At 39.5% G+C, this 24752-nt stretch overlaps 1 protein-coding gene across 11 annotated transcripts in view; it reads right to left on the bottom strand.

The window, feature by feature from the left end:
- Inpp4b (inositol polyphosphate-4-phosphatase type II B) overlaps positions 1-24752 on the bottom strand; it is a 757204-nt gene that overhangs the window by 354856 nt on the left and 377596 nt on the right. For all 11 annotated transcript variants that reach the window (XM_075976561.1, XM_075976565.1, XM_075976570.1 and 8 more), the window contains 2 exons: positions 21107-21317; positions 18321-18365 (listed from right to left, as the gene is read on the bottom strand). In XM_075976561.1, coding sequence (XP_075832676.1) covers positions 18321-18365; positions 21107-21197 — 136 coding nt within the window. In that variant the 5' untranslated portion in view covers positions 21198-21317. The remainder of the gene's footprint in view (positions 1-18320; positions 18366-21106; positions 21318-24752) is intronic.

Raw genomic sequence — 24752 nt, 5'->3', positions numbered from 1 at the left:
TTGGAGCTGTCTTTAATTTATTTATTGTTTTTTTTAATCCTCTGTCTCTTTGCTCCTTCTAGGTTTTGTTTTTTTTTTTTAATGAAAATGTCTGCTTTCTGTAACTTTTCTCATAGGTTTTATTGCTTTTTGTTTTCTTCTCTAATATCTCAAATTACACTTTAACACATGTTCCTCTCATCATCCTGAAAGACACGGTCATAGGAACCGCCGCTTGAGTGTTCATAAAATCTGAGACGCACAGGGTCAAGGACAAACGACATTGTCTCCTCTCAGTTTACTAACCATGTTTGAAACCTCTGTAGACATAATAAAAAATGTTAATTTATCCTTAAGTGTTGTGTGGGAGATTTTAATTAACATACACTTCCCTAAAGAGACTATAACCATGTATAACTGCCAACACAACCAGGAGTTATTGGAAAAATAAGATTAAATGTATAAATGTGGGCATGTAGAGGAAACACTTGAAGCCTTAGAAAGTTTTCTTCATTTCTATACATTTTTATTTTCCCTTTCTAGTCACCAGCTTAAAATAAAATTTAAAAAATCTGATTTCCGAAGTTCAAAGTCACTATATTTCTCCCAAGAAAGGTAACATCCACATTCATGTGACTTGGACTAACAAGAGATGAGCAAAGGAATGGATGGAGGGTATCCTAATGCCAGAGTTCCTAAGGCAAACTGGAGTAGCACTGTGAGTGTGCGCTTCTAAATCGCCACCATCTAGATTCTATGACTGTTGTCCTCTAAGGTGATATGTAAATCATGCCAAGACTGTGGGACCAGCGATGTTAATTCTGGAACATGGACTCTGGTCAGCTCTGTGATCAGATCCAGGGCGATAGTGTGCGACCCGCTCAGTCTCACTGCTCCATCAAGTCCAAATGCATTTTTTGGGAGGAAGGGGGAGTCAGTGGATATCTGTAGACTACGACGTGAAGTTCAAGAATGAAGACTCTCTTTTTCACTTTACCAATAAGTCAGTGTTGACTGGAGAGACGGTCCAGCGGTTAAGAGCACAAGCTGGTCTTCCAGAGGTCCTGAGTTCAAATCCCAGCAACCAATAAGTCAGTGCTCAGAGTCACAGTCAATTGTCTATAGAGCTGGCTCGTCTGCCCACCCAGTGGAGGATCAGCTTCAAATGGGAATTTCAAGATTCTACACTCTTGAGAGTCAGCCTCGGATAACATTTGGGGAAAGCATGAGGCTAATGCTGTTGGGAAGAAACAGATGATAGAATTCTTGGGGAATCAAGGTGATGGTTTACAGGCAGGAATTGCCAAGTTCTGGCTTCAGAAGCCTGGCTTTGCAGTTCTTGCTGCACTGAAACTTGAGCCCACTGCTCCTAAATTCCACTCCAGGCAATTCTCTTACACATAAAACTGATTTCTTTCTTCTAAAAGGCTTTTCGGGTTGGAAAATATGCCTTGAAATAAAATGTTTTACTTTGTCATGTACGGAACAATATAAAACTAAGTCACCATAATTTATATGTGTCTCTGTGTGTGTTAAGTGGAAACATGTCCATCAGAGGAGAAAAGGTGGCCAAGAAGCTGGAGCTCACATCTTTACTTAGGGAACATTATAGAGACTAAAATCCACTCCATAGCCAATGCCAGATCAAAAGGCGTCATTGGGCAGTCTGGAGAAAGGAAAAGAAAATGTAACTCTGCCTGGAACAATGGTGCTCTCTGAAAACACACTTGGATTATCTGGGCTGGGGAGCGAGAAGTCATGCCAGCTGTAAGGCAGACAGATAATTTGCATATAAAAAGAACAATTTCTTTTCCCCAAATCACTCTTGTCAGTACCAGAAGACTTCCATTCTTGAACTCAAGCCCTGTTCCCTCAGCTTCTCTGGTGTCAATCCTTAGAAAATCTTTTTTGTCTTGTTTTCATGAATATTCCCGAGGTGGCTCAGATTCCATCGTCAAGCAATTGGATCATAAACAAGTCTGTGCTCGAGTCTCTTTGGATTTTGATATCTCACACCAACATGCCACAAACCGTCAACTGGCCTGGCATCGCCTGGCATTGCACACAGGCATGGCTCTGTCTGAGCGTGCTCCCAGCCCACATTCCACTTCAGAAAGACAGCCAGTGCGTGCTGCTTGCTGCTGTTCTTTTTAGCAGGAACATATGTGCTGTTTCAGAAGGCAGGAGAAAGTTATTCCAAGGAGGAAAGCCGGGTTCCGCTGAATACTAAGAGGAATATTGACATCCCATTAAAGGAATCTGTAAAACTAAAATAGAATCACTGGTCTCCAAGCACAAGGATTGACCTCAGTCCCTAAAAACGTACTTAAATAGATGGCTGTGGTTCTTTCTGTGCTTGTAATCCTACTGCTGGGAAGGTAGACAAAGGCAGATCCCTGGGGTTTGCTAGCAAGCAAGCCTAGACAACTTGGTGAGTGCCACGATAGTGAGACCTTGTCTCTAAAACTAAGGTGGAAGGCACCTGAGGCATAATACCCAAAGTTGACCCCTGAGTCGCAAATACATACATACATACATACATACATACATACATACATACATGCATAGATGCATACATAAATACATACATAGAGATATAGAGGAGGAGGGAAGGGAGGAAGGGAGAGAAAGAGAGAGAGACTCTCACTTTCTTTTCTCCAAGAGTAACATTTTTTCCAAAACAGTTGCCATTGGCATAGGAACAGACAAAATTCCTACGATGCATAAGGCTACTTAATGGGTTCAGCAAGGTCCATGGTTACTGGGCTCTACCTTGCCCTAAAAGACAAGGCTAGTGTAGTTGGTAGAGAGAGGAGGTACCAGCAAGGGTCTCAGGACACTGGGGGTGTTGGCTGCCAGAAGAGATGGCTAAGGGTAGGGTGCACAAAGTTGCTGAATTCTAACTGAATCTACACCCTGGTTGTTGTGTAGGAGTCTGGGGAGGAGGACCTGAGGGAATGGCAGCTTCCAGGGTCTCTGAGGTCCACTTGTCTGGGCAGGAAGAAACAAAGGGAACAGCCACTTCCTGGCTGATTTCTCATCCAGCACACTGAGTCATGCGTGTGCTTCCAACACACACCGAAGAACGCCATTTCCGGATGCGTTTTCTCAATGCAAGTTGCTTTAAAAGGGTTCTAAGGACAAATTGTGCCCAGGACTTGCTTTTTAGAAAGTGATGCTTAAATTAAAGTAATTTTTTCCTGTGAATATATTGGGTTCAATACTTATATGTGTGAAATCAATAGTTTTAATATCTGGGAATCGTGATGTAATCCCCGCAAGTAGAGGCAGAGGCTGGAAGATCATGAGTTTGAGGTCATCCCCAAGTCTATAGCTAGTCCGAATTCAGCAAGCATTATGGGAGGCATTGTCTCAAACAAAACAGAATCAACAAACTCGGGTTGTGTGTGTGTGTGTGTGTGTGTGTGTGTGTGTGTGTGTGTGTGTGTGTGTATGTGTGACTGCTAAATTGTTTTCAGCCTATTGATAAATATCTCACAAGTAAAATTAAAACATAAAATAAAATTAACATGTAAAATGTAGATTAAAAACTAAGGGTAAAAGGGAATAGAAAAACTAGATATTTCTAAGGGATGATTAATCTCTCATTTCATGTGCCCTTGTTTTGGCCTTTCTTTGTTGAACAAATTGTGAATCTCTTGAAGGGATCCTGCTTTTGCTCACGTCTTCAAGGACATGTGAGGTTTTGTGCTAACAACCAAAAAGAAGTATCTCAATACAAGTTTTGGCTAAGATGACTCTTAGGGTTAAGTCCTCTGAGGTAAGATGTTGCCTCACAGGCTCGTTACAGCTCCTGCTGACTTGTGACCTACAGAATCGTCACATTAAGTGGAATGTGGAGGTCAGAAAGCAATGCTGGGGAAGCTGGGGGCAGAGAGTATGTGATGGTTTGAAACAACTACTTCAACAGTCTATGGGAAAAATGAATAACAGTTCATTCAAAGTGGGGTATTTGCAGACACCAAAGAGTTTATTTTTCCAGAGTATTTTGGCCTTCTGAGAGGACAGCTCAGACCTATAGACCAGCAGAGCAGCTCTCTATGGCAAACTGCTTGGAACCCAGGGATAACGAACATTTTCTTACAAAGTGGTCCAAACCATCACATTAAACTCCAAAGAACCTCCTTACACCTCCAGGATAAGCAAGAATCTATGTGAGAGAAGAAGGGGTTAAGAGGAGGGAGGGGATATTGTGGTTGGTATGTAAAATAAATGAAAAATGTTAACTAAATAGAATAAATTAAAAAGAACAAAGGCAGCATTGAAACAGTCCAGCTGGCACATGCCTGTAGTCTGCAGTCCTGGCGCTCTGGAAGCTGCTGCAAGAAGATTGTGAGTTTGAGACTAGCCTGGGCTATGTACCAAGACCCTGTCGAAAGTAAATGAAAATCAATAGAAGACATCTTCTATTGGGGCTTGGGGGAAATTTTTTCATCCTGTCTATATTCTAAACACTCTTTTTTTTTTAAAAAAAAAAACGATATTCCCTTAGCTTCATCTGAAAATACAGATAATTCTACTCATTCTCACTGGATGCTAAGAAAGATCCAGTTACAGAGACGATGTGGGCAAAATGATTTAAGAAATTACCAATAATATATTAATAACATACTTCTTATATTCATATTCTTAGGTCAAACACTGTGGGCAATAGAAGCTATTAGCCACAATTTACAGATATGAAATTAGAAGGACGCTTATTATTTTGGGCTTGAGCAGATGGGAACCAACAAGTGGCTTCTTCCAACAAATTGGAGCCAATGTAAAAGTTGAGAGTGCTTGAAAAGAAATTCTAGACACGAACAAAACAAAGTTTAGCTGCATTTTTTTCCAAATGGGCTTTGCTTGAGGTGGCATGCTGCAGCTCCTTTAAAAGAGGTTTTACTGATTCAATGGTAGCAGCTGCGTGGTTTCAAAATGGCAGCTTCCCAGCTGTGGGCCATGCTGCTAGCAAAAACTCTGACTCTTTAGGGAAACCGAGCATTTGTATGGGGTTTGTGAGCAGTGTATTGTGGTTTGCTTGGTAGCAACATGGACTGGCTGTGTGCCTGTAAGTGGGGTGGTGTGCATGCCTCAGAGGTGCAAGTGGCTCCACCATGCTGGACTGGGTGGGGCAAGCAGAAAATAATGTATATACTAGTAATAGCACAGCTTAAGTTTTAAGAAGCACTCCTGGACAGTAAAGAATTACAGATACAACTGGGTGGTGGTAGCACACACCTTTCATCCCAGAACTTGGGATGAAGAAGCAGGCAAATCTCTGTGAGTTCGAGGCCAGCCTGGTCTACCATAGCTAGTTTCACTTCAGGCACCAAAGTTACAGAGAAACCTTGTCTCAAAAAAAAAAAAAAAAGAATTACAGATAAACAGTAGGACAGGTTCATACATAAAAGACCTCTAAATGGGTAACAGTGTTAGATAAATGTACGTAGAGAGAAGAAAAAGAGTATAGAGTTGGAAAAGAAGTAAATGGTTTACAGAAGTCATAGATTAAATGAAATATTAAAAAGTAATAGAGTAAAAGAAATAAGCCATGTAAACATGGAATATACACAGAGAGTCTGGATTATGTACATTATTGTGTTATCTTTGAGTTCTTTGACTGTGAATGAGATAAGTACAGAGAGATATTTCATGTACGCACTGCTAAGCTAAACCAGCATGTACATTATAAAGGTATCACGATTTCCAAATTTGGGTCTAAGGATATGTTGCTTTGGAAAAGATGTTCTTCTCTTGTTTCCACAGAAGATGAGAACCTGTGGATTGCTTTCAGACTGGTATGGTTTGATAGAACAAGACCCCTGAAGGTTGCCAAAAACACCCCCAAAAATTACTATGCCCAACAATCAGCAGGGAGAAGTATGAAGAAAACTATACCCATATTCCCAAATATTGTCTATAAATGTTTATTTACATTTAAAAGGGTATATGCTATAAATATTTGCATTGGTGTGGATCTTGGTTTATTGATACAAATTTAAGGTCAATTTTGTTACGTGTATATGTATTTCTGATCTTGATTAAGGTATTGTGTTTGTGCATCTCATTTAAAAATGTAGTATAATAGATAGTCATCTATAACAGTCAAGTTTGTAGTCATGTTAGGTTTTCTAGATGTACAGAGATGTATTTCAGATGGATAGACATTCTTCAGACCTTTCAAAGATTATAGAATATGGCATTTAAAATGTTTAAGAACTTAAGACTTTTCATGACAATGAGATACATCTGCTCCTGGCGTCACCAAGCTACTTCAAGGGGAGGATGGGCATTGAAGAGGCTCTTTATTGAGTTGGTTAGCCATTTGGGCAAGAAACTGCTCTTGCCTGAACTTCTTGCCTAAAGGTGAGATGGTCCTTTGGGGTTCCTGCTTCATGAAAGAGTCTGCTGGATAAACTGTCAGTATAGGTGGAAGTGTCTTATAAATTTCCTGCTTCATGGAAAAGTCTGCTGGATACAATGTGCCTGTAGGCTGAAGATGGATGCCCCAATGGTACAGAAGAACTTTGGGTGGCTGTTCAGGCAGTGAGATATCTCTGTCATTTCTAGAGGTTTGGAAGTTGCTAACATTGTACTTTATGTAGGCAATATTATATCCTTCTGGAGTCTTTGATGTAGTTGAAAAATTATAGTTATAGTTTTCCTTAGTTAGGATAAAAGATAAAGTAGATATAAATATTGTAAGTGTAATACTTGCTTGATACCTGTTTTGTTATATGTAATTTTACTAAGATAAAATCTTCCTTTTCATTTAAACAGAAAGGGGGAAATCATGACAGAAGGGAAGTCCTTATGTCTATCTGTTGCTTTTATTGGTTAATGAATAAAGAAACTGCTTTGGACTTATAGCAAGGAAGAACTTAGGTAGGTGGGGAAACCTAAACTGAATGCTGGGGGAAAGAAGGGCAGAATCAGAAAGAAGCCATGGAGCCTCTGTAGAGAGATGCTGGAAACTTTAGCCGGTAAACCACGTGGCGATACACAGATTAATAGAATTGGGTTAAATTAAGATGTAAGAGTTAGCCAATAAGAAGTTAGAACTCATGGGCCAAGCAGTGATTTAATTAATAGAGTTTCTGTGTGATTATTTCAGGTCTAAGATAGCCAGGCTGCTGGTAACCAACAAGCGCCCCTTCCTTACTACAAGAATGTCAGGGAGGGTGAAGGGTTAATATGAAACAATGACTAGAATGCCACAGAGTGATCCTCACATGCCTGGCACGATAGTGATCCTTATACACCTGTCACCAACTTGCTGCTTTAGGAAACTGTCTTGTTCAATCTGAGAAAAACAAAAACAAAAACAAACAAACAAACAAAAAACTATAGTGGAAAAGAATTGTTCATGGTCATGCAGATAGCCAGGGTCACTGTCAGGACCCAGAGGTCTGTGCAGCCAATGCAGCCTAGTTCTGCTTCCCTATGTGCCATGCTGTAGGCTCAAATGCCATCTCCAGTCTTCTGACCACTCCATTTCTGTTATCTTAGTTGCCTCCTGGGGTTCTTCTTGCTGCCATCTAGAAGTGTCTACTCTTAAGAACATCTCAACATGGACTGCTAACTTCCCAGTGTCAGTTATCTTGTGAGGAATTCTGAGCATCAGATTGGGCACACATGTGGTTCAAATCTTGATAGTCAGACACAACTCAGCTATAGAACCCATTTGTTAATCATATTTTCCATAACACATTCTTTATGTCAGTTCTTTCTAGAAGAACCCCAAAGCCCCAGAGACTCCACTTTTCTGAAGAGAACATGGAAATCATAAAATACTAATGATCAATTAATTGTATACATTAGGCTTCCTGAATTTAAGTTTTCAAACAATATGCTTGCAGTCAGTATAAAACACTTTCACAAGCATCTCTAAAGACAGCAATGCACTGTATGGATTGGAACTCACGTATGCACCCAGCCCAAGGAAGCTTCCTGAATGCAGGAAATGTGTCTTTTGGGGTTCTGGGTAACAGTTTCATATAGCTGCCAGCATTCTAAACAGGGAAATAAAATGAGAGAGCTGGAGGGCAGGGTCATGACAAGCGTCTAGCAGACTCTTGGCTGCTGCCTAAGGAGCCAATATCTTTAATATGTAGGCAACACTCAGCCCACGTGAGGGGCAGAAGGACAAGGTGGCCTGGATCAGAGTATTCTGTGGAAAGGAACAACTGCCATGCTTCTCCAAGATCTAGGCAGAACTCAGTAAGCTACTATGCAGACTGTGAGACTGGGTGCCACTGGAAGACTAGAGTTGGGGGACATGGAAGTCGCCTTAGATACTTCTGGCTATTGTAGTGTTGAGAGACTGAAAACCACGCTGACACCTGACAACTTCCTTGAGTGGCTCAGAGGCCAGCCCCCACCTGCCATAGTTTGGCGTTGATGCAGTGGAGGGGGCATTATCACTGCTTGACTTTACGGGACTTGTTCAGCATATGCATATGCAGCATATGAAGAAATAGAGGGTAACTCGGAGGCATGCTGACGAGGAAGAAGTTGTCCCAGCGAAGTGAGAGTTTGGGCATGTCGCTCATTGAGTGGATGCTGGTGTTTTCACAAACATGTGCATCCTAAGGGGGCCAAATATTTGGGTGACAGGAATGCAGATCAAGAAGCCAAGTTTTAGCTGCTGTATGTTTAAAACAATCCTGAGACAAATAAATGGACAAATCCAGTAGAGCTTTGGAACAAAGTTGAAAGCTCTAAGTACATAAAAGCAAGGATTGCAAATTTCAGAAAGGCCCTTAAATGTTATTTTAAAGCCATTGGTCTTTACATTGCTATGGATGTTTACATATTTTAAAACAAAACTGACATTCTGAATTTGAATACACTCTGATTTGGGGATATATTGTTTGCTGAAAGTAATTTCTGCCCCCTTTCAGAGCAGCTTTTGTTACAGGGAGAGAGGGACAGAAACAGAAGAGAGAGGACTCAAGAAGCTTCGGGCTTCCCCCTTCTAGACAGTGACTGCAGTCCTGTTGCTCAACCTCCAAAGGTCCAACTTCTTCTGGTAGAAAAACAAACAGCACTGTCTGTTTGCATTTGCATACGGTAACCGCTCCAAAAAGAAGCATTTGGGGAAAGATATTTTCTATAGTAGGACTTTTTCTTAATTTTCCCCTCCACTCTCCGATCTCTTTTCTCCATAGTGTGATCTCTTTTCTTCATAGCGTGAGTCTCAATTGGTCTGAGATACACTTAGTTGCCCAATGAGAAGGTTAATTGACCACATTCAACCACACTGACAACATTAAGGGATTCTGCACCCCACAGTCTCAGAGGCTTTAACTTTAACAAGATGCCAAAACACCCAATGAACAAAACCTTGAGGTAGACCTGATTCCCCAATTACCCATAACTACCAATAAAGGCTTCAAAAGTATTCCATTCCAAAGAGCAGAGCTCTCAGCAATTAGACAATGCAAGGTAAATCACACAGAAAGAGAAATAAAATGGATGAGGAATGTTGGCCATGAATAAAAGACACAAATTATAAAGGTAGAAGAGGAACATTTAGAAAAAAATTAAACACCCCACAATTTGTTTAAAAGTCCAAGCCAAAGTGGAAAGTTGGTAAAAGACACATTTAAGAAATGTGAGGGGGAAATACACTCACACCACAGCAACTCAGCTGTAGTAAAAGGAAACAGGCATGGCAAGAAAAAGGAGGAAGGAAAAATTTGCTCTTGCGTACTTCTGGCTTGGTGACTGATGCCATGACTCTCAACAGTAACAGACAGTATCGTGCTGGCTTTTAGACCAGCATTAAAGAGACAAGCAAAGATCCCAGCGCACAATGCATTAAATCTCAGGTGTTGGGAGTTACGGCCACACAACAGACTATTTAAAATACTCTAATCGGTTCATTTTCCCTTCTTCAATTAAATCTCTAATTACTTCCACAAGGCAAAAACAATTATGCTGGTCTTAGATAACATTTTATTGTTCTTCTCTCTGCCATTCTTTGTAGTTAAAAATCTAGATGCCTTCATATTCTCGCTCAACACCATCACACAAAGCGCCAGACTCATCTGTGAAATGTGAATAAGAAGAAGTCCTTTGGAGTCCATCACAGCTACAGGAAGAAAACATAGAAAGCATTCGGCTTTTTGAAGGTATCAGTGTAATAATCATAGGCACAAAAATTCTGGGACCCAGACGGCCTGCTCAGGGAAGCAGTGACTACAAGGCTAGCTCCATCCAAGGTAATATTCATAACAATACAAGGCCAATCCTACAGGACGGCACATGCTAGTTAGTTTAAGTGATTTACATGCATCAACTAATTTGATCTTCAAAGGAACCTTCTGTAGTGGATACAAATACCCTACCCGTTTTATACATGACATTCAGAGATACAGTACAAAATGGGATTCCAAAGTTAGAAAAATTAGGTACATATCCCAAACTCTCAGTCCTCGGTTCAAGTTTCGCTTGAGCTAAATTCATTAGCAAATGAATCATATTTATTTTTGCTATTGTGTCCTTAGTAGGTTGCTTAGAAAAATTTTCTTTTCTTGTGTCATTAATTACTCACTGTTAACAAAGCTGACATGATTTAAAGACTACCTAGGAAAATTTGCACGCATGCAACTGTAATCCCGCAGTCAGTTATCTGGACACAATACAGTGAGGGGCCTCTCTGTCCATCTCAGGGTGGCCAGAGCCTCGTGAGTTTCATCTGCCACAGTCCTAATGTCAGAAAGACTCACTTGGTCATGATGACTTAACACAGTTTACTAGCTGTCTAACAATGCTTAAAGGCTGATTATTAAGAATTTCAAAGCAAGCATTTAGTATATGCATAGTAATCATAACAGTCACAAAAGGATTTCTGGTTCTTTCCTATTTTAGAATGGAATGTAAGAGAAAGTAAAAACTGGCACTGTCTCACAGTGGGACGGGAGCTCTGGGGTTTTATGTTCTTTGTGGCTTACTACTGCTCTCTGTCTGTTACATCATGTGCTCCTTTTAAACCAAGTGAGATACAGCTCATCCTTCAAGGTCTGGATCCAAAGCCATTTCCTTTGAGATACTACTTCTGATACCAGAGCTATCGAATCACTATTTCTCAGCATATCCACAGTCGCTGGAGTGTGCCTCTGCATATCCCTATCATAGTGTGTCCAGCATGACACAGCTCTGTCTGCCCCATCTCTGGAGATTCCTACTGAGTAGGAACTGGAAGGAGAGGATGCAGTCTGACAGTTAAATGTGGAGTTTCAGAACTAGCCAAATTCAACTCAGACCATGGCTGCATGGTCTTCCATAAGATCTCTGTCTACTGGATAAACATAATATAAGAGTGTGTACTCTGGCCCCAAGGTTCCTGAGTTCAATTATCAAGCTCCTTATTATATCATCTATTCATGCCAAAGTTTTCTCACCAGTATGATAAGAATGATGAGAGACAAACTCTTCATGTTTTGTGAAAGTTAAAATAATGAATCTGGGCCAGCAAGATGGCTCAGTGGGGAAAAGTAATTAATGCTAGTTGTCTTCTGATTCCCACGGGTGTACTGTGGTATGTGCATGATACCCAGACACACACAAGTGTGCACGTGCATGCACACAAAGTAAAAGCATGAATCTGTGAATTATGGACAATAACAACAAAACCACACTCAGTAAATTTCTACTCTTTGTATTAGTATCTGGCAGATTTGGGTGATGTACACTTGTTTGTATACAGCTAAGCTGAAGTTAAAGCAGTTGGCCCTGGCTTCTCTTGGGACTTTGCACAACGGATCTATCATTTATGAAGGAATAGATTGTTTTACACGTGGCAGAGCATGTAGTTATTAGAATGTTGATAGCAGTTAATTTATGATAGGGCAGAAGGCAAATATTGTATGAACCTTGGCTAATAGGTAGTTCTTGCTTCTCTTGTTGCTCTGAAGATTGCCTTGTATCCATTAAAGAGAAGACATAGCTCTATCACAGTGCTACATCTGAAACCATATTTATATGTTCAAGATTCTTTTCAGCTGGTCTGGCAGACATATGAGAGATCAAAATACTATCATAAGATTAAAGTACATTAAATGTTTAAAATTTTTTTTCTACTGAGTTTTAGAAATACCTGAGCTTTATAATCATTTATAAAGTGCAAGCCAAGAAGTACCTGGGTGGTGGTGGTGCACACCTTTAATCCCAGCCTTCAGGAGGCAGAGGCAGGTGGAGTTCGAGGCCAGCCTGATCTACAATGCAAGTTCCAGGACAGCCAGGGCTACACAGAGAAACTTTGTCTCAAAAAAAAAAAAACAAGAAAAAAAAAGAGAGACAGAAAAAAAGAGAATAGTAGAAGTGAAAAAGGAACCTAAGATGGGCTTTCTAGGTTTTTTTTTTTCTTTTAGAGAAATATTAAACAATGCCTGATTCATGGGCCTTTACATGGTATAAACAGCCTTGGCTCACAGGTTAGTGAAGGGCCTTACCAGTGTCTACGTGTTTTAATAGATGAGACTGCTTCTCTTGAGCAGTTTGTCAGACTTGGCACGATTTCGTCCATAAACTGCCGTACTCTGAGCACTAACAACTGATCACACCATCTTTTTCCTGATGGAATAGTTATTAGAAATACAGGTGCTCTTTCTATAAACATCCCAAATCTGTGTGCACGATCTGATACATGACACCATGCAGGAAGCATTTTGATTGGCTCTGCATTTTCTTGGACAAAGCCTTAAAAACCAAAGAGATCGTAATTCCTCCTGATGTAAAGTTTCTTTGGCATTTAGAGTAATGTCCTACAGGATATCTTATCATTGGATCAGAAGAAAATGCTATAATAGAACTGAATTGATGCTTCATTTGCATGGCACAGGCACACAACGGGTTTGTGCACCTAAAGATGTCAATATGAGAACATTCTTTTCACGTCCTTTTCTAAGAAGACAAGATCATATTAGGCAGATGGTTTGCTATGCCATTTTAAAACTGTTTGTATTTTCTTGGGTGATAAAATATTCCTTTGAGAGATAATTTATATTGGCTGCCAACCAGCATATTTTAAGAATAACACAGTTAAGAACGAGAGACAGAAGATTTCTGTGACTACTCGCCACCCCAAAGTACCAGCCTCTACAGGAAGGCATCAAAGAAACTCTTTAAAAACACGGTAAAGATGCTGAAGTGTAGCTCTCCTTGACAGACAGCTACTGGCGGGGTGTGAGTGTGGAAGAACTCAGTTTCCTTTTAGGGGCTGGCCACAGAGAGTTTGAGCACGGGCCAGTGACTATATGGACAACACAATTTTTTTAATATATCTTTTTTGTGGGGTGGGTCACAAGGGTGGGGAGGCAGACCTGGGTGGTATGGGACAATTCTGTATTCTTTCAATTATATTTTAATTAAATGCTGATAGGCCAGTAGCCAGGCGGGAAGTATAGGTGGAACAACCAGATAGGAAGGAGAGACGGGCAAAGAGAACAGGAGAATTCTGGGAAGAAAAAAGCTCTTTCCCCAGTTCTGTCCAGACACTGAAGAAGGAAGATGTGACCTGCCCCGCCGAAAAAGGTACCGAGCCATGTGGCTAACATAGATAAGAATAATGGGTTAATATAAGTTATAAGAGCTAATATGAAGCCTGAGCTAACGGGCCAATCAGTTTATAACTTATGGAGACTTCTGTGTGATTTTCTTTGGGGCTTACCAGCTGCAGGAACTGGGCAGGACAGAAACCCCAACAAGCAGGCCCTCATGTTACACCTGGGAGGACTGGGAAGTTAGGGTGCTTGAGGTGCATTATGTGAAATTTCCAAATAATCAATAAAAATATTATGTTAAAAAGAATAAACTTTAATTTCACTCTAAAACTTAATGTGGCTGATTTACCTGGATTAATAATGAGGTACAGTGGCCCCTGTTTTACTTCATACCCCCTGAATCTTATGTGTTAAGAGGGAACCAATACTGAGAAGGGGAAACAGAAAGAAAAAAGAGTTGACTCTGGCTAGAGACATATGCTGTAATATGACCACATTTGTATTTAATTGTGATGAATTTCTACATTGCCTGTTATTGATTTTCGCCAGAAATCAGTAGAGCATTAATGTAGAATTAACAGTGTTAAGGAAAACTGAATAAGGTTATGCAAACAACTGGAATCTAAGACGAGTACGGTTCTGTGAAACAAAGCCTATAGAGGAGGTGGGAAATGCAAAAGGAAAAATAGAAAAAACAGTCTGGAAGGAAATGATTTCAGAAGAGAAGAGATTCTGAGTCTGTTGGTATTTTATTTGCAAATGCTTATATTTCACATGTCCATGTGTGTAGGAGGGGGATTATATGTGTGTGTATGTTTATGCTATTGTGTACATGCTGAGCTCGGAGGACAACTTGCAAGATTTTGGTGTGGGATGTTCTTCTGTATGCTGTGAGTATGTCTTATTATCATTGGTTAATAAAGAAGCTGATTTGGCCAATAGCCTGGCAGAATAGAACGCACACAAGAAATCCAAGCAGAGAGACAGAGAGAAAGAAGGTGGAGTCAAGGAGACACAAGTAGTCACCGAGGAAGCAAGATATGAGATAACAAGTCACAAGCCTTGTGATAAAATATAGTCTAATAGAAACAGGTTATTTTAAGTTGTAAGAGCTAATTAATAGTAAGCTTGAGCTAATAGGCCTAACCGTTTGTAATTAGTATTAAGTCTCAGAGCAGTTATCCTGGAACAGGCAGGTGGGAAAGAAACATCCAATTACAAGAGTTTGTTCTCTCCTTCAACCATGCTAGTCATGGTAATCAAATTTGGGTCATCAAGATTTGGTGACAGGCACCTTTATGTACTGAGCTATCTGCAAAGTCTTGATAGAGTTGATTCTTAAAATATAAATAGCTTCACAAAAAACAAGGAGTATAGCAACCAACAAGCTTTAAAAGCCAGTTCTCTCCACCTCTTTTATAATGGATAAGACCATTATATATGGTGGAGACCATAGGCAGTTGTGAGGCTTCACCCTACTTTCCAGAGAGCTAGGGGTCAGGTCAGAGTTAGGCATGAGAGGCCCAGGAGTGGGGGCTTGTTGTCTCCACATCTACTCAAGCCACCAAGTGTTCTGCTCTACTTAGGCATTCCAGTGTCCTAGCCAATGACCCTTCACTATCTACCAATACCCCTGTGGTACTTTATCTCAGAACCGCATCAACACATCACTTTGTTTCATGTCTGTGCAAACTAGTAACCTACTTACAGCCATTTCATCCTCATTGTCTCATCCTAAGAACCATATGACCTGATGCTCCAACATCACCTACTTCATGCAAAGTCACCTAGGTTTTCAGTCCAGTATGACAATTTCCAATACACATCTATATTCTGGACATGCACCTTTGGATTCCTAGAGGCTTCTTTAAATATATATTTAAGAAATTTTTTCTTCCCCAAGTAAACAGCCTTCCTTTGTATAGGCATTTTCCAGCTGCCTGGAATTTTTGTCTACCTAGGACTTGCCATTAGCTGGAAATACTTCATTTCTGAGCAAGCTATGACTAACACAATGGATAGATGCGAGGCTCACTCTTCTTGGGGAATTCACTCCAGATTTCATGCTTTCACCCTTTCATAATAAAAGCTTTCTGACATAGATGCATAACTTTTTGTGTCTTCTTTCTGTCTAATTGGCTGACACTGAAAATCCAGCACTGAGATAAATTAGCTTCATGGGCATGACTTTATGATGTCAAAGAATTCAAAGGTCATGTGAAAAATATATGGGTCATTCCCTTCTATGAATTTCCAGCAATTGCTACCTATTGATTTAAATTATAAATTTGCATATGAAACAAAAATGTACTTTCTTAAAACTTTATTGACTTTTGTTTTAGTGTATATGGGCATACTGTCTGTGTATCTATCTATATGCTGTATCCGTTTTGTGCCTGCAAAATCCAGAGAGTGCCTGATCCTCTGGAACTGAACTAATGACTAGAGGTTGTTTGCTGTCATGTTGTTTCTTGGAACTGAATCTCAGTTCCTTTTCAAGAGCAGCAAGTGCATTTAACTCCTGAACCATCTTTCCACCCCAACTACTTTTCCTAAGACAGGGTCTTAACTATGTAGCCTTGGTTGACTAGAAACTCACTCTATAGACCAGTCTGACTTCAGGCTCACAGAGATCTGCCTATCTCTTCCTCCCATACTGAGGTTGAAGGCATAAGTCATCATGCCCAATAATTAAAAACAAAATTTAAATAAGCAATTTATTCACTTTAAATAATAAGAGATAAGTGGCAATCAACATTTTAAGCATACTTGGGGAATAAAATTAACCAGTTTCTAAACATTTCTGTTACACCTTTTCCACCATTGATCTTCTTTATGCAATTTCCTTAATAATTTCAAGAACAAGTAGCCAAAATTTAAGAAATGTCCCTTCCTTTTTAGTGTTAGCTTTACTTAAGCAAAAACAATCTTATTAAACTGTAAACAAAATAAATATTCTCTGGGATTTTTATTGTTTTCTTTCCTTGTGAAACATAAAGAACTACAGTACAAGCGGAAAGTCAAGGAAGCAAATATGGGTTCAGACGCCAAGCTGTTGGAGTAAATTACTTCATTCAGCGGTAGTCACCCACTAGAAACAAGGTTGGGGTGGACAGAGTTCTATCAAGATGTCTTTCGTCAATTAGCTTGCTCGATTGACTAAGCATCTCCTGCCTCGTTTACTTGAATAAAGATGGAGCAGGGAAATTCCAGCAAGATGAAACGATCTTCACAGAGATCACTGAGAAACAGTCCTCACATAAAATAACACATTCCAAGCAGTACACCACCTGTCTAGATAATAAATATGGCTGCTTCCCACTTAAAAAGCGAAGCCATTGAAATTTCCAAGTTATTTGACAGTTTTGATAAAGAGTACAGAATCAAACATCCAAATATTTGAATAGGGAAAAAGGTCTCATTCCTTGTTCTATTTTTTTTTCTAGAATTTGTTCTTTATTTTGATTAGGTAGCTATGTATCTCCTTAAAAAGTGAAAAACAAACTTCAGAGAATTATTTTTATCTTAACTATTATGAAATAAGTAGTTAGTAATATAATATTTAGAGCCAAAGAATATTTGGAAATAACAAAGACTTCTAAGGAGGTAAATTAACAGGCTAATACACTAAAACCCACAGGTAAAAAATGGATGGTGTCCTTGATGAGACAATGGTAAGAAAAAAGAATGGACATTATTTAAATTGGATCCATTATTATGAATGAATTTGACGCTGTGATTCTCTTCTATTTCTGTTTCAAAACCCAAAATATAAGAGACAACAGAGTTGCTGCTGAATTTGACAGATTTTCTACTGAACTGGGCTCTTGCACTAAATAGTACAACTGACTTTGTTCAAAGCCACTCATTTTAATTGAAATAAAAAGCCAGATATCTGGTCTCCAAGTCTCCCTCCAATCCCAGGGCTCGGTCTTTTTCAGATTCCCCTTTCTCGTGCACATGATAAAAGAGAGTGTTGTTTGTACTTTAAAATATAGCACATTGCTCTAACTACCACTCTCTTCTCAGAAAGTCTAGAGAGGGGGTTTGTTTTCTTTTAAATTAGTTTCTACGGGAAGATACACAGATGCTCACGAGCTCTGGGTTCTCACCAGTGTGTTGACTTTGCCCTCGTCTTCTTTTGCATCTCAGTTCACTTTCTGAAAGCAACTTCTCTCTATGCCTGAAACCATCTCAAAACTCAAGCAAGTACAGTACAGCTTTGTAAGTTTTGTCATGAATATTTCTGTATTTTCACAACTTTGCCTGTTTCACAAGACCTAGGAAATTCCAATCCAGAATGCTTAGTTATTACATCCTTTTAGCAAGATGCACAAAACCGAGATGCTCAAAATATTATTGGTGTATAATTATTATTTCAGTATGTTATACTTCAAAATTGGTTGAACAGAGTGTACGATTTGTTAATTAATGAAAGTATATGTGACTATAATAACTGAAACTTTAAATCACTAAGACTCAGCTTAGTATATCTATATTTTTAAATCTGTTCCCCAAACTTCAAAATATATCTTTACTGACATGTAAAATATATCTCATCTCTGGATATTAATTTGAATGTGTAAATCTGTTAATCTAAAAAGCTTAGTTTAAAACAAAATGTAAGCTACTGTCACACCGTATGGATCTATACACACCCCAGATTTTTGTTTATTAATACAAGTTGGGAAAAATAATTCCTATGTTATAAGAAGATTTTAAAAATAGAACAATATTTATAAAAGTAAAATGTAATAATACACATAATACACCCATAGTTTGCAAACTTCTCATTCTGCTGGATGCTATAAGTAAGGTAGAATTCCTTACCAAGGATGAATTCCAGCTGTGGTTCATTGGGGATCTTCTGGATGCCTAGAAATAGTAGGGATACATTTAAGTTTTAAAAGTATTTGTTATCAATACTATAACAACAAACTACTGTTTCACCTGACCAGATTTGTACATATATTTTTGGCAAAATTAATAGAGTCAGATAATCAGGCTTAACCGTTGCTGGTTCTCAGGCGAAGGCAAAGCACATGCTGTAAAGTCAGTAGAATTAACGACAACTCATGGCCATAGAGAAACCCCAAGTAGCAATGTAGAACATGCTTGTCAACTGTGTCGACTTAGTTTGGAAGTGTGCAGATAGAAGTGGGAGTTTTACAAGGAATCACCTCACCAAGGAATTCTCTTAAGTGTGTTTTCTTTCAAGCTCCATGACTTGTAAATATGGAACCATTAACAGCTGGGATGGCTCCAGCCAATTTCTAGCAGGCATGGACACAAAGATGCTTATTTTGCTCACTTATGATTATTTCAATCAAATTCTGTTCAACCTTTACTCCTTTTGTCAGTGACATTTCCAAAAGAAGACAGCACATCAAATGATAGGAGACGGAGTAGGAGTGGGGAAGTGAGTCTCAGAACGAAGGCCTAGAAATGTGGTGTGTAACTGTGAGGAAGTGAGGTGCTCAGAATGCAGGAACACATTGTGGGAGGTGGATGCCGAAGACCATAGGTAGTCAACAGCAATCCCTTGTGGGAGGTGGATGTTGAAGACCATAGGTAGTCAACAGCAATCCATTGTGGGAGATGGATGTTGAAGACCATAGGTAGTCAACAGCAATCCCTTGTGGGAGGTGGATGTTGAAGACCATAGGTAGTCAACAGCAATCCCTTGTGGGAGGTGGATGTTGAAGACCATAGGTAGTCAACAGCAATCCCTTGTGGGAGGTGGATGTTGAAGACCATAGGTAGTCAACAGCAATCCCTTGTGGGAGGTGGATGTTGAAGACCATAGGTAGTCAACAGCAATCCATTGTGGGAGGTGGATGTTGAAGACCATAGGTAGTCAACAGCAATCCCTCGTGGGAGGTGGATGTTGAAGACCATAGGTAGTCAACAGCAATCCCTTGTGGGAGGTGGATGTTGAAGACCATAGGTAGTCAACAGCAATCCCTTGTGGGAGGTGGATGTTGAAGACCATAGGTAGTCAACAGCAATCCCTTGTGGGAGGTGGATGTTGAAGACCATAGGTAGTCAACAGCAATCCCTTGTGGGAGGTGGATGTTGAAGACCATAGGTAGTCAACAGCAATCCCTTGTGGGAGGTGGATGTTGAAGACCATAGGTAGTCAACAGCAATCCCTTGTGGGAGGTGGATGTTGAAGACCATAGGTAGTCAACAGCAATCCCTTGTGGGAGGTGGATGTTGAAGACCATAGGTAGTCAACAGCAATCCCTTGTGGGAGGTGGATGTTGAAGACCATAGGTAGTCAACAGCAATCCCTTGTGGGAGGTGGATGTTGAAGACCATAGGTAGTCAACAGCAATCCCTTGTGGGAGGTGGATGTTGAAGACCATAGGTAGTCAACAGCAATCCCTCATGGGAGGTGGATGTTGAAGACCAGAGATGGCGAATAGCAGTCCCAAACAAACATGGGCAAGGGCGTGAATGAATGACATTCTTTGTCACAGCTCAAAAGTAGCCAAAGAAACCAAAGTAAAACATATAGAAAATTATATCACTTAACAATAAATGTAAAGCCCCTGCCCTTGTTTGAGTATTCCTTCAGAAATGGTTTAAATTAACTAGCATTTGCTCAATAACCTATTTTTAAATCCACTTGTTTGAGCAAGATGCAATGCCTTCTTATCCACAGAGTTAACTATTTGTTTATTAGTTTTTTAGTACAGAAACCCTTTATTTTTTTCTCTCTTTCTGACATTTAAAAGGCTTTAGTTAACAATGTTAAGCTGTCCAAGGATGTTAGAATCATTAGGTAAGTTCTTGTGAGACAATCCAGTTTTGTTTTTGTTTCAAATACTAATAATTAACTCTGCTCTAAGCTTTGACCATCAAATGTATTGGCAATGCATCCAAAAAAATACCATTTTCTAAAGACATTTTTTAAGATACAAGGTTAATGAGGTTAGGCATCTATCTGCTAGTGCTAAAAATGAGTGGAAAGAGAAGGCCAGAGTTTAAACTGAAGAACAAGCTGAAAACCTAGAATTGTAAGCATGAGAGAAAACACAATACTCTTTTAAATTTCTTAATTACTTGACTAGCACAAAAAACGATTCCAATGTTCAGATTTAAATCTTGGCCAAGTCTTTAAGCATTCTGAGTTCTGTGGATTAGCCAACTGGGAGAGCAGCGAGGCAAACAAACCTTGGGGAACACCTTCCACTAATGCTTTCACCTTAAATACCGCTTGGTCTTAACAAGGTCGAGCTTCCAAAATATTGATTCTCTATTGGAATAAATAAATGCCAAATGGAAGTTGTTATTACTTAAATATGATTAGCATCTGGAAAGGGTCCATCAAATGGATTTATCAGTGTTTTAATACACTTTTGAAAACTTGAGCACTGGATGCTGGTTCATTCTGACATATCATCTGCCTCCCTCAAGATAAAGCTGAGAAGAATGTCATACACTCACAGCCCAAAGCACAGAGAGAAAGGGGGAAACAACTGGGTAATCCCATGCTCCTTGGTGAAATCCAGGTTTCTGTGAACGCGCGAGGATATTTGTTTGGCTTACACGTATCTGGGTTACAGTTTGGCTCTTTAGAAACCTACGGGAGACAAGACACATGTACTTACTTGTGAACTGAATGTCCTCAGGGTCATTTGCCTGAGCTGTAGGAAGAAAATGCTGGCCTTCTTCTGAAGTTCCTTCCTCTTTGATTTCCATGATCCACCGCACAACTGATTTCTTGTCCACGGTGTCTTGTCCAAGTGGTACCAGTGAATGGGTTCTGGTTTAAGGCTGGTGTGTCTTCACTCTAACGATCTAATACCCCGCTGTGAAATTCTGCACACAGAAATACCAAGATTCAACACTGCAGCCATTTTCGAGCTCAAATGACAGCTAAGAATTAATATAGAAATTACAACAACTCACAAATTTCCTTTCCTCCATGTCCAGGCCTCTTGCACTTTCAGAATCAAACTACACAATGCACTGGGAGCTCTAGGCTAAGTCAATGTTTTCAAGGTAATCATTAGAGTCATATGAGAAATTCCTAAATCCAGAAAGGTATATTCATCCCTTCAATTTAATTTTATTTTATTTTTATGAGATACATACAGGGTTGCTAACTTAAGGTGCATATATTCATCCCTTCAATTTTATTTACTGAGCTAGAACCCAGCAGATGGCATCCTGTCAAGGAATTTGCCTGCTTCACCACTAAGACCATCACTGCGACTCCTTCCCTTGGAATCTCCCTTTATGTCCCGGATGTCCCACTCTGCCCGGGCAGAGTATGAGTCACAAGCACATAGCCCTAATTGGCATGTCCTTCTCTTCCAAGATGGGCTCTCAGGTTCAAAAGGGGAGTTTCCAGCCTTGTGATCTTCCAGAGTCTCCTACTGTTCTGTCTGATGGTGGTTTAATTATTTCATGATTGACGTATGGTGGGGAAAGAATGAAAAATAATTCTCAATAGCTGAAGCTCAAAGGAAAATGAAAGCAACAGAGAACTGGTGGTGATCAATACTAAAAAAGGATCCCCCCCCCCGATTTAATACCCTGTTACAAATAGTTTCAAATAGTTACAAATTCATGTTGATATACATGACCAAGAATGAATTGAAAAAAAAAATCAATGTTGTTTTAAATCAAGTTACCAGCTGAATTAAAATGTGCAAAAATCTTTAAATGTCTACCCAGCGCCATTTAATGAGATAACAGTCAACGAGTTTGGTTTGGAATACTGATGTGACCTCAAAACCCACAAATCAACAAACCCACATTCTGCTGGTCTTAACAAAGTAGCTTCATTTAGAATTCAGTTTTAGTTCTTAGAAATCATTTGACAAAATTCACATGCAGAAAGCAACATGAATCTTTAAAAAACATTACAATTTAGCTGCAGATATTGGTCTTAATGATATAAGCAAGAGACTATTGTCTAAGGTAAAGGACTGTCTGACATCAATTAGATCATAATCATCAATTTCAAAATTATTTTTTCAATTAATACAGTTCTTCTAATTTCTTTTTTGCCTATTACATTCATAATTCTTTTTTGATAAATACACACGTATTCACTGCAGTCTCCCAAAGACCTGAAAATTCTGTGGCTCTTGATATGAGAATCTTATCAACCTCATTATATTATTTTAATTAAATACTCAACCCTTAATCCTGATCAGTCATTTTAAAAAATTGCAAAACCCACAAGAGATGATGCACATCCTTGGTAAAATAGCCACTCAGCACAGTGAATATGAATAATTGATAAAATAAATGCTAATGCAGGTCTGTGTGCACACTTGCATAATGTAGAGAGAAGGGACAAGAAGGAAGTATGATGCTTCTGAACTTTTCTTGCCATGGTCACACTTAACTGTATCATCGACCAAACACATTCAGCATGGGAAAACCGTACACAAAGAAAAAGGGCTGCTGCTGAGAACAAGGGTCTATTTTTACTCTTCGTTTGTTACACTGAAGAATAATTTAAGATTTCATACTTGCTATCGAGACATAGGCTTCAAACATATCAGTAAAGGTCCAGAAAACTGTTCAATTTCCAGGTGGTAAGTGCAGTATTTACCCTGCTGTGGTTGGCTTCCTTTTCTGGGTCTGTTTGGAAGTCTTCTGGCTTGCTGGTCATTCACACTGTGGGTTCTGCCTACCACACATATATTTAAAGGTTCATTTTTAAGCATGAGGACTGTTCCTTCCAGGTCTCCTACCTTCAGACCTACCCAGAAGCAATGCATAAAATGCAGAGTTGTACTGCACAGCTGTGGGCAAGCACTGTTGCTTCTCTTGCTCCCCCAGACGAGGACGAATGATGGGGAGCTATATTTACAAGTTATAGATAACTGAATAATATTTCTCATAGACCATGTAATAAACATTGCTAAATATTTTACATGCCTCACCCTAAAATTAATACTGTGACACTGTCACAGAAGTCATGAAAAGAGATCATGGTTAATTAGAAAGAAACTGATCATACATAGGACAAAACAGAGACATTCTACAGTGAAGGAACATTATGAAATATCTTCAGCATTGAAAGCTGCAGCCTGGTGCTGGTCATTCATTATTGACCGCCAGAACAATGGCATCTTCTGGTCAAGATCGAGTGCTGAAGGCAAACAGTGGGTGGGCACAAGACATGATACCAAGAATGATGTACTTAGCCACTGTGGTGTGATTCAGACGACACCCTTCTACTACACTGACTTATATTAACGTGGCCTTGCCGTGCTTTAGAAATCCGTAAGGAAAAATTGAATTAAAAAGTTTTAAAAAAATAACTGAAATTGTAATAAAAATTATAAAAAGATAAAATAGAGAATAGAAGAATCAGATCCATAGTGATTACATTCAAAGGTATAGTAAGGGTATTCATCTTGTGATCAAATGACACCGTTCAGCTGTACCAAATGGTGTCATCTGTCTACGGGGACCGAGCCCTGCTATTTATTCTAGGACAGGAAGGGCAAGACACCTGATCTTGATGAAGTGAGGCTCGCTCACCTCCTCTCTCACTTTCTGTTATGTGAATAAACCTGGTTGGGTCTCTGGGTCTCTACAAAGCTGTGATTGGATGAACAACAAGAGAGAGGTGTGAGACCAGATTCAAGGGTAAAGGAATTGTACTTCGCTCTAGAACGTGAAAGTCCCAAAGAAAGGACAGGGTCATGAGTAGATAAGTACTTTGATGCCCTGCCTCCTACCCTAAATCTAGGGCAGCCACCTCCAGGTTTGTTCTTTTGCTGTAGCCCGACTCATACAGAATTCATGAAACATGTTTTAGAGCTCAACACTGTTACTGTTTTCATAATAGCTCATTCTCTCTATTTTCTAATTTTAAGAAATGAGAATTGCTTCCAAAGATAGAGCACATAACACTCAGCGATTAGGCAATCTGAAGCCTATATAGCAGACTAGGTAGAAAGAGAAGGAACACCCCAAGGCAGATGTACTGCATACTTACTATAGGAAGTTCAAGTGTCAAAGCAAAGATTATTCCAGAAGCCTGAACAAGGGTAATGAGAAGGAAATTATCTTATTTGTAGGTAATTTTAGTAGCTCAGAAAAATAAAATGAGAATCTATGCCAACATACAAATATCTGGTTAGAAAAGAGAGCCATAATTTCAATGGAGACTTACTGGTCTTAGTGACAGAATTTGGTGTAGCAACTGTGAAAAATAAGTATGTTTTTGATACCTAGGAAACTCTGAACCAATGAACTTCCTGGAGAAGAAAGAAGGCAACATTT

The sequence above is a fragment of the Microtus pennsylvanicus genome, chromosome 6 (genome assembly GCF_037038515.1).
Source record: "Microtus pennsylvanicus isolate mMicPen1 chromosome 6, mMicPen1.hap1, whole genome shotgun sequence".
In the NCBI taxonomy this organism is placed as follows: domain Eukaryota; kingdom Metazoa; phylum Chordata; class Mammalia; order Rodentia; family Cricetidae; genus Microtus; species Microtus pennsylvanicus.
Note: the sequence above shows the minus strand (reverse complement) of the source record. Positions and strands in the feature narration are given on the sequence as shown.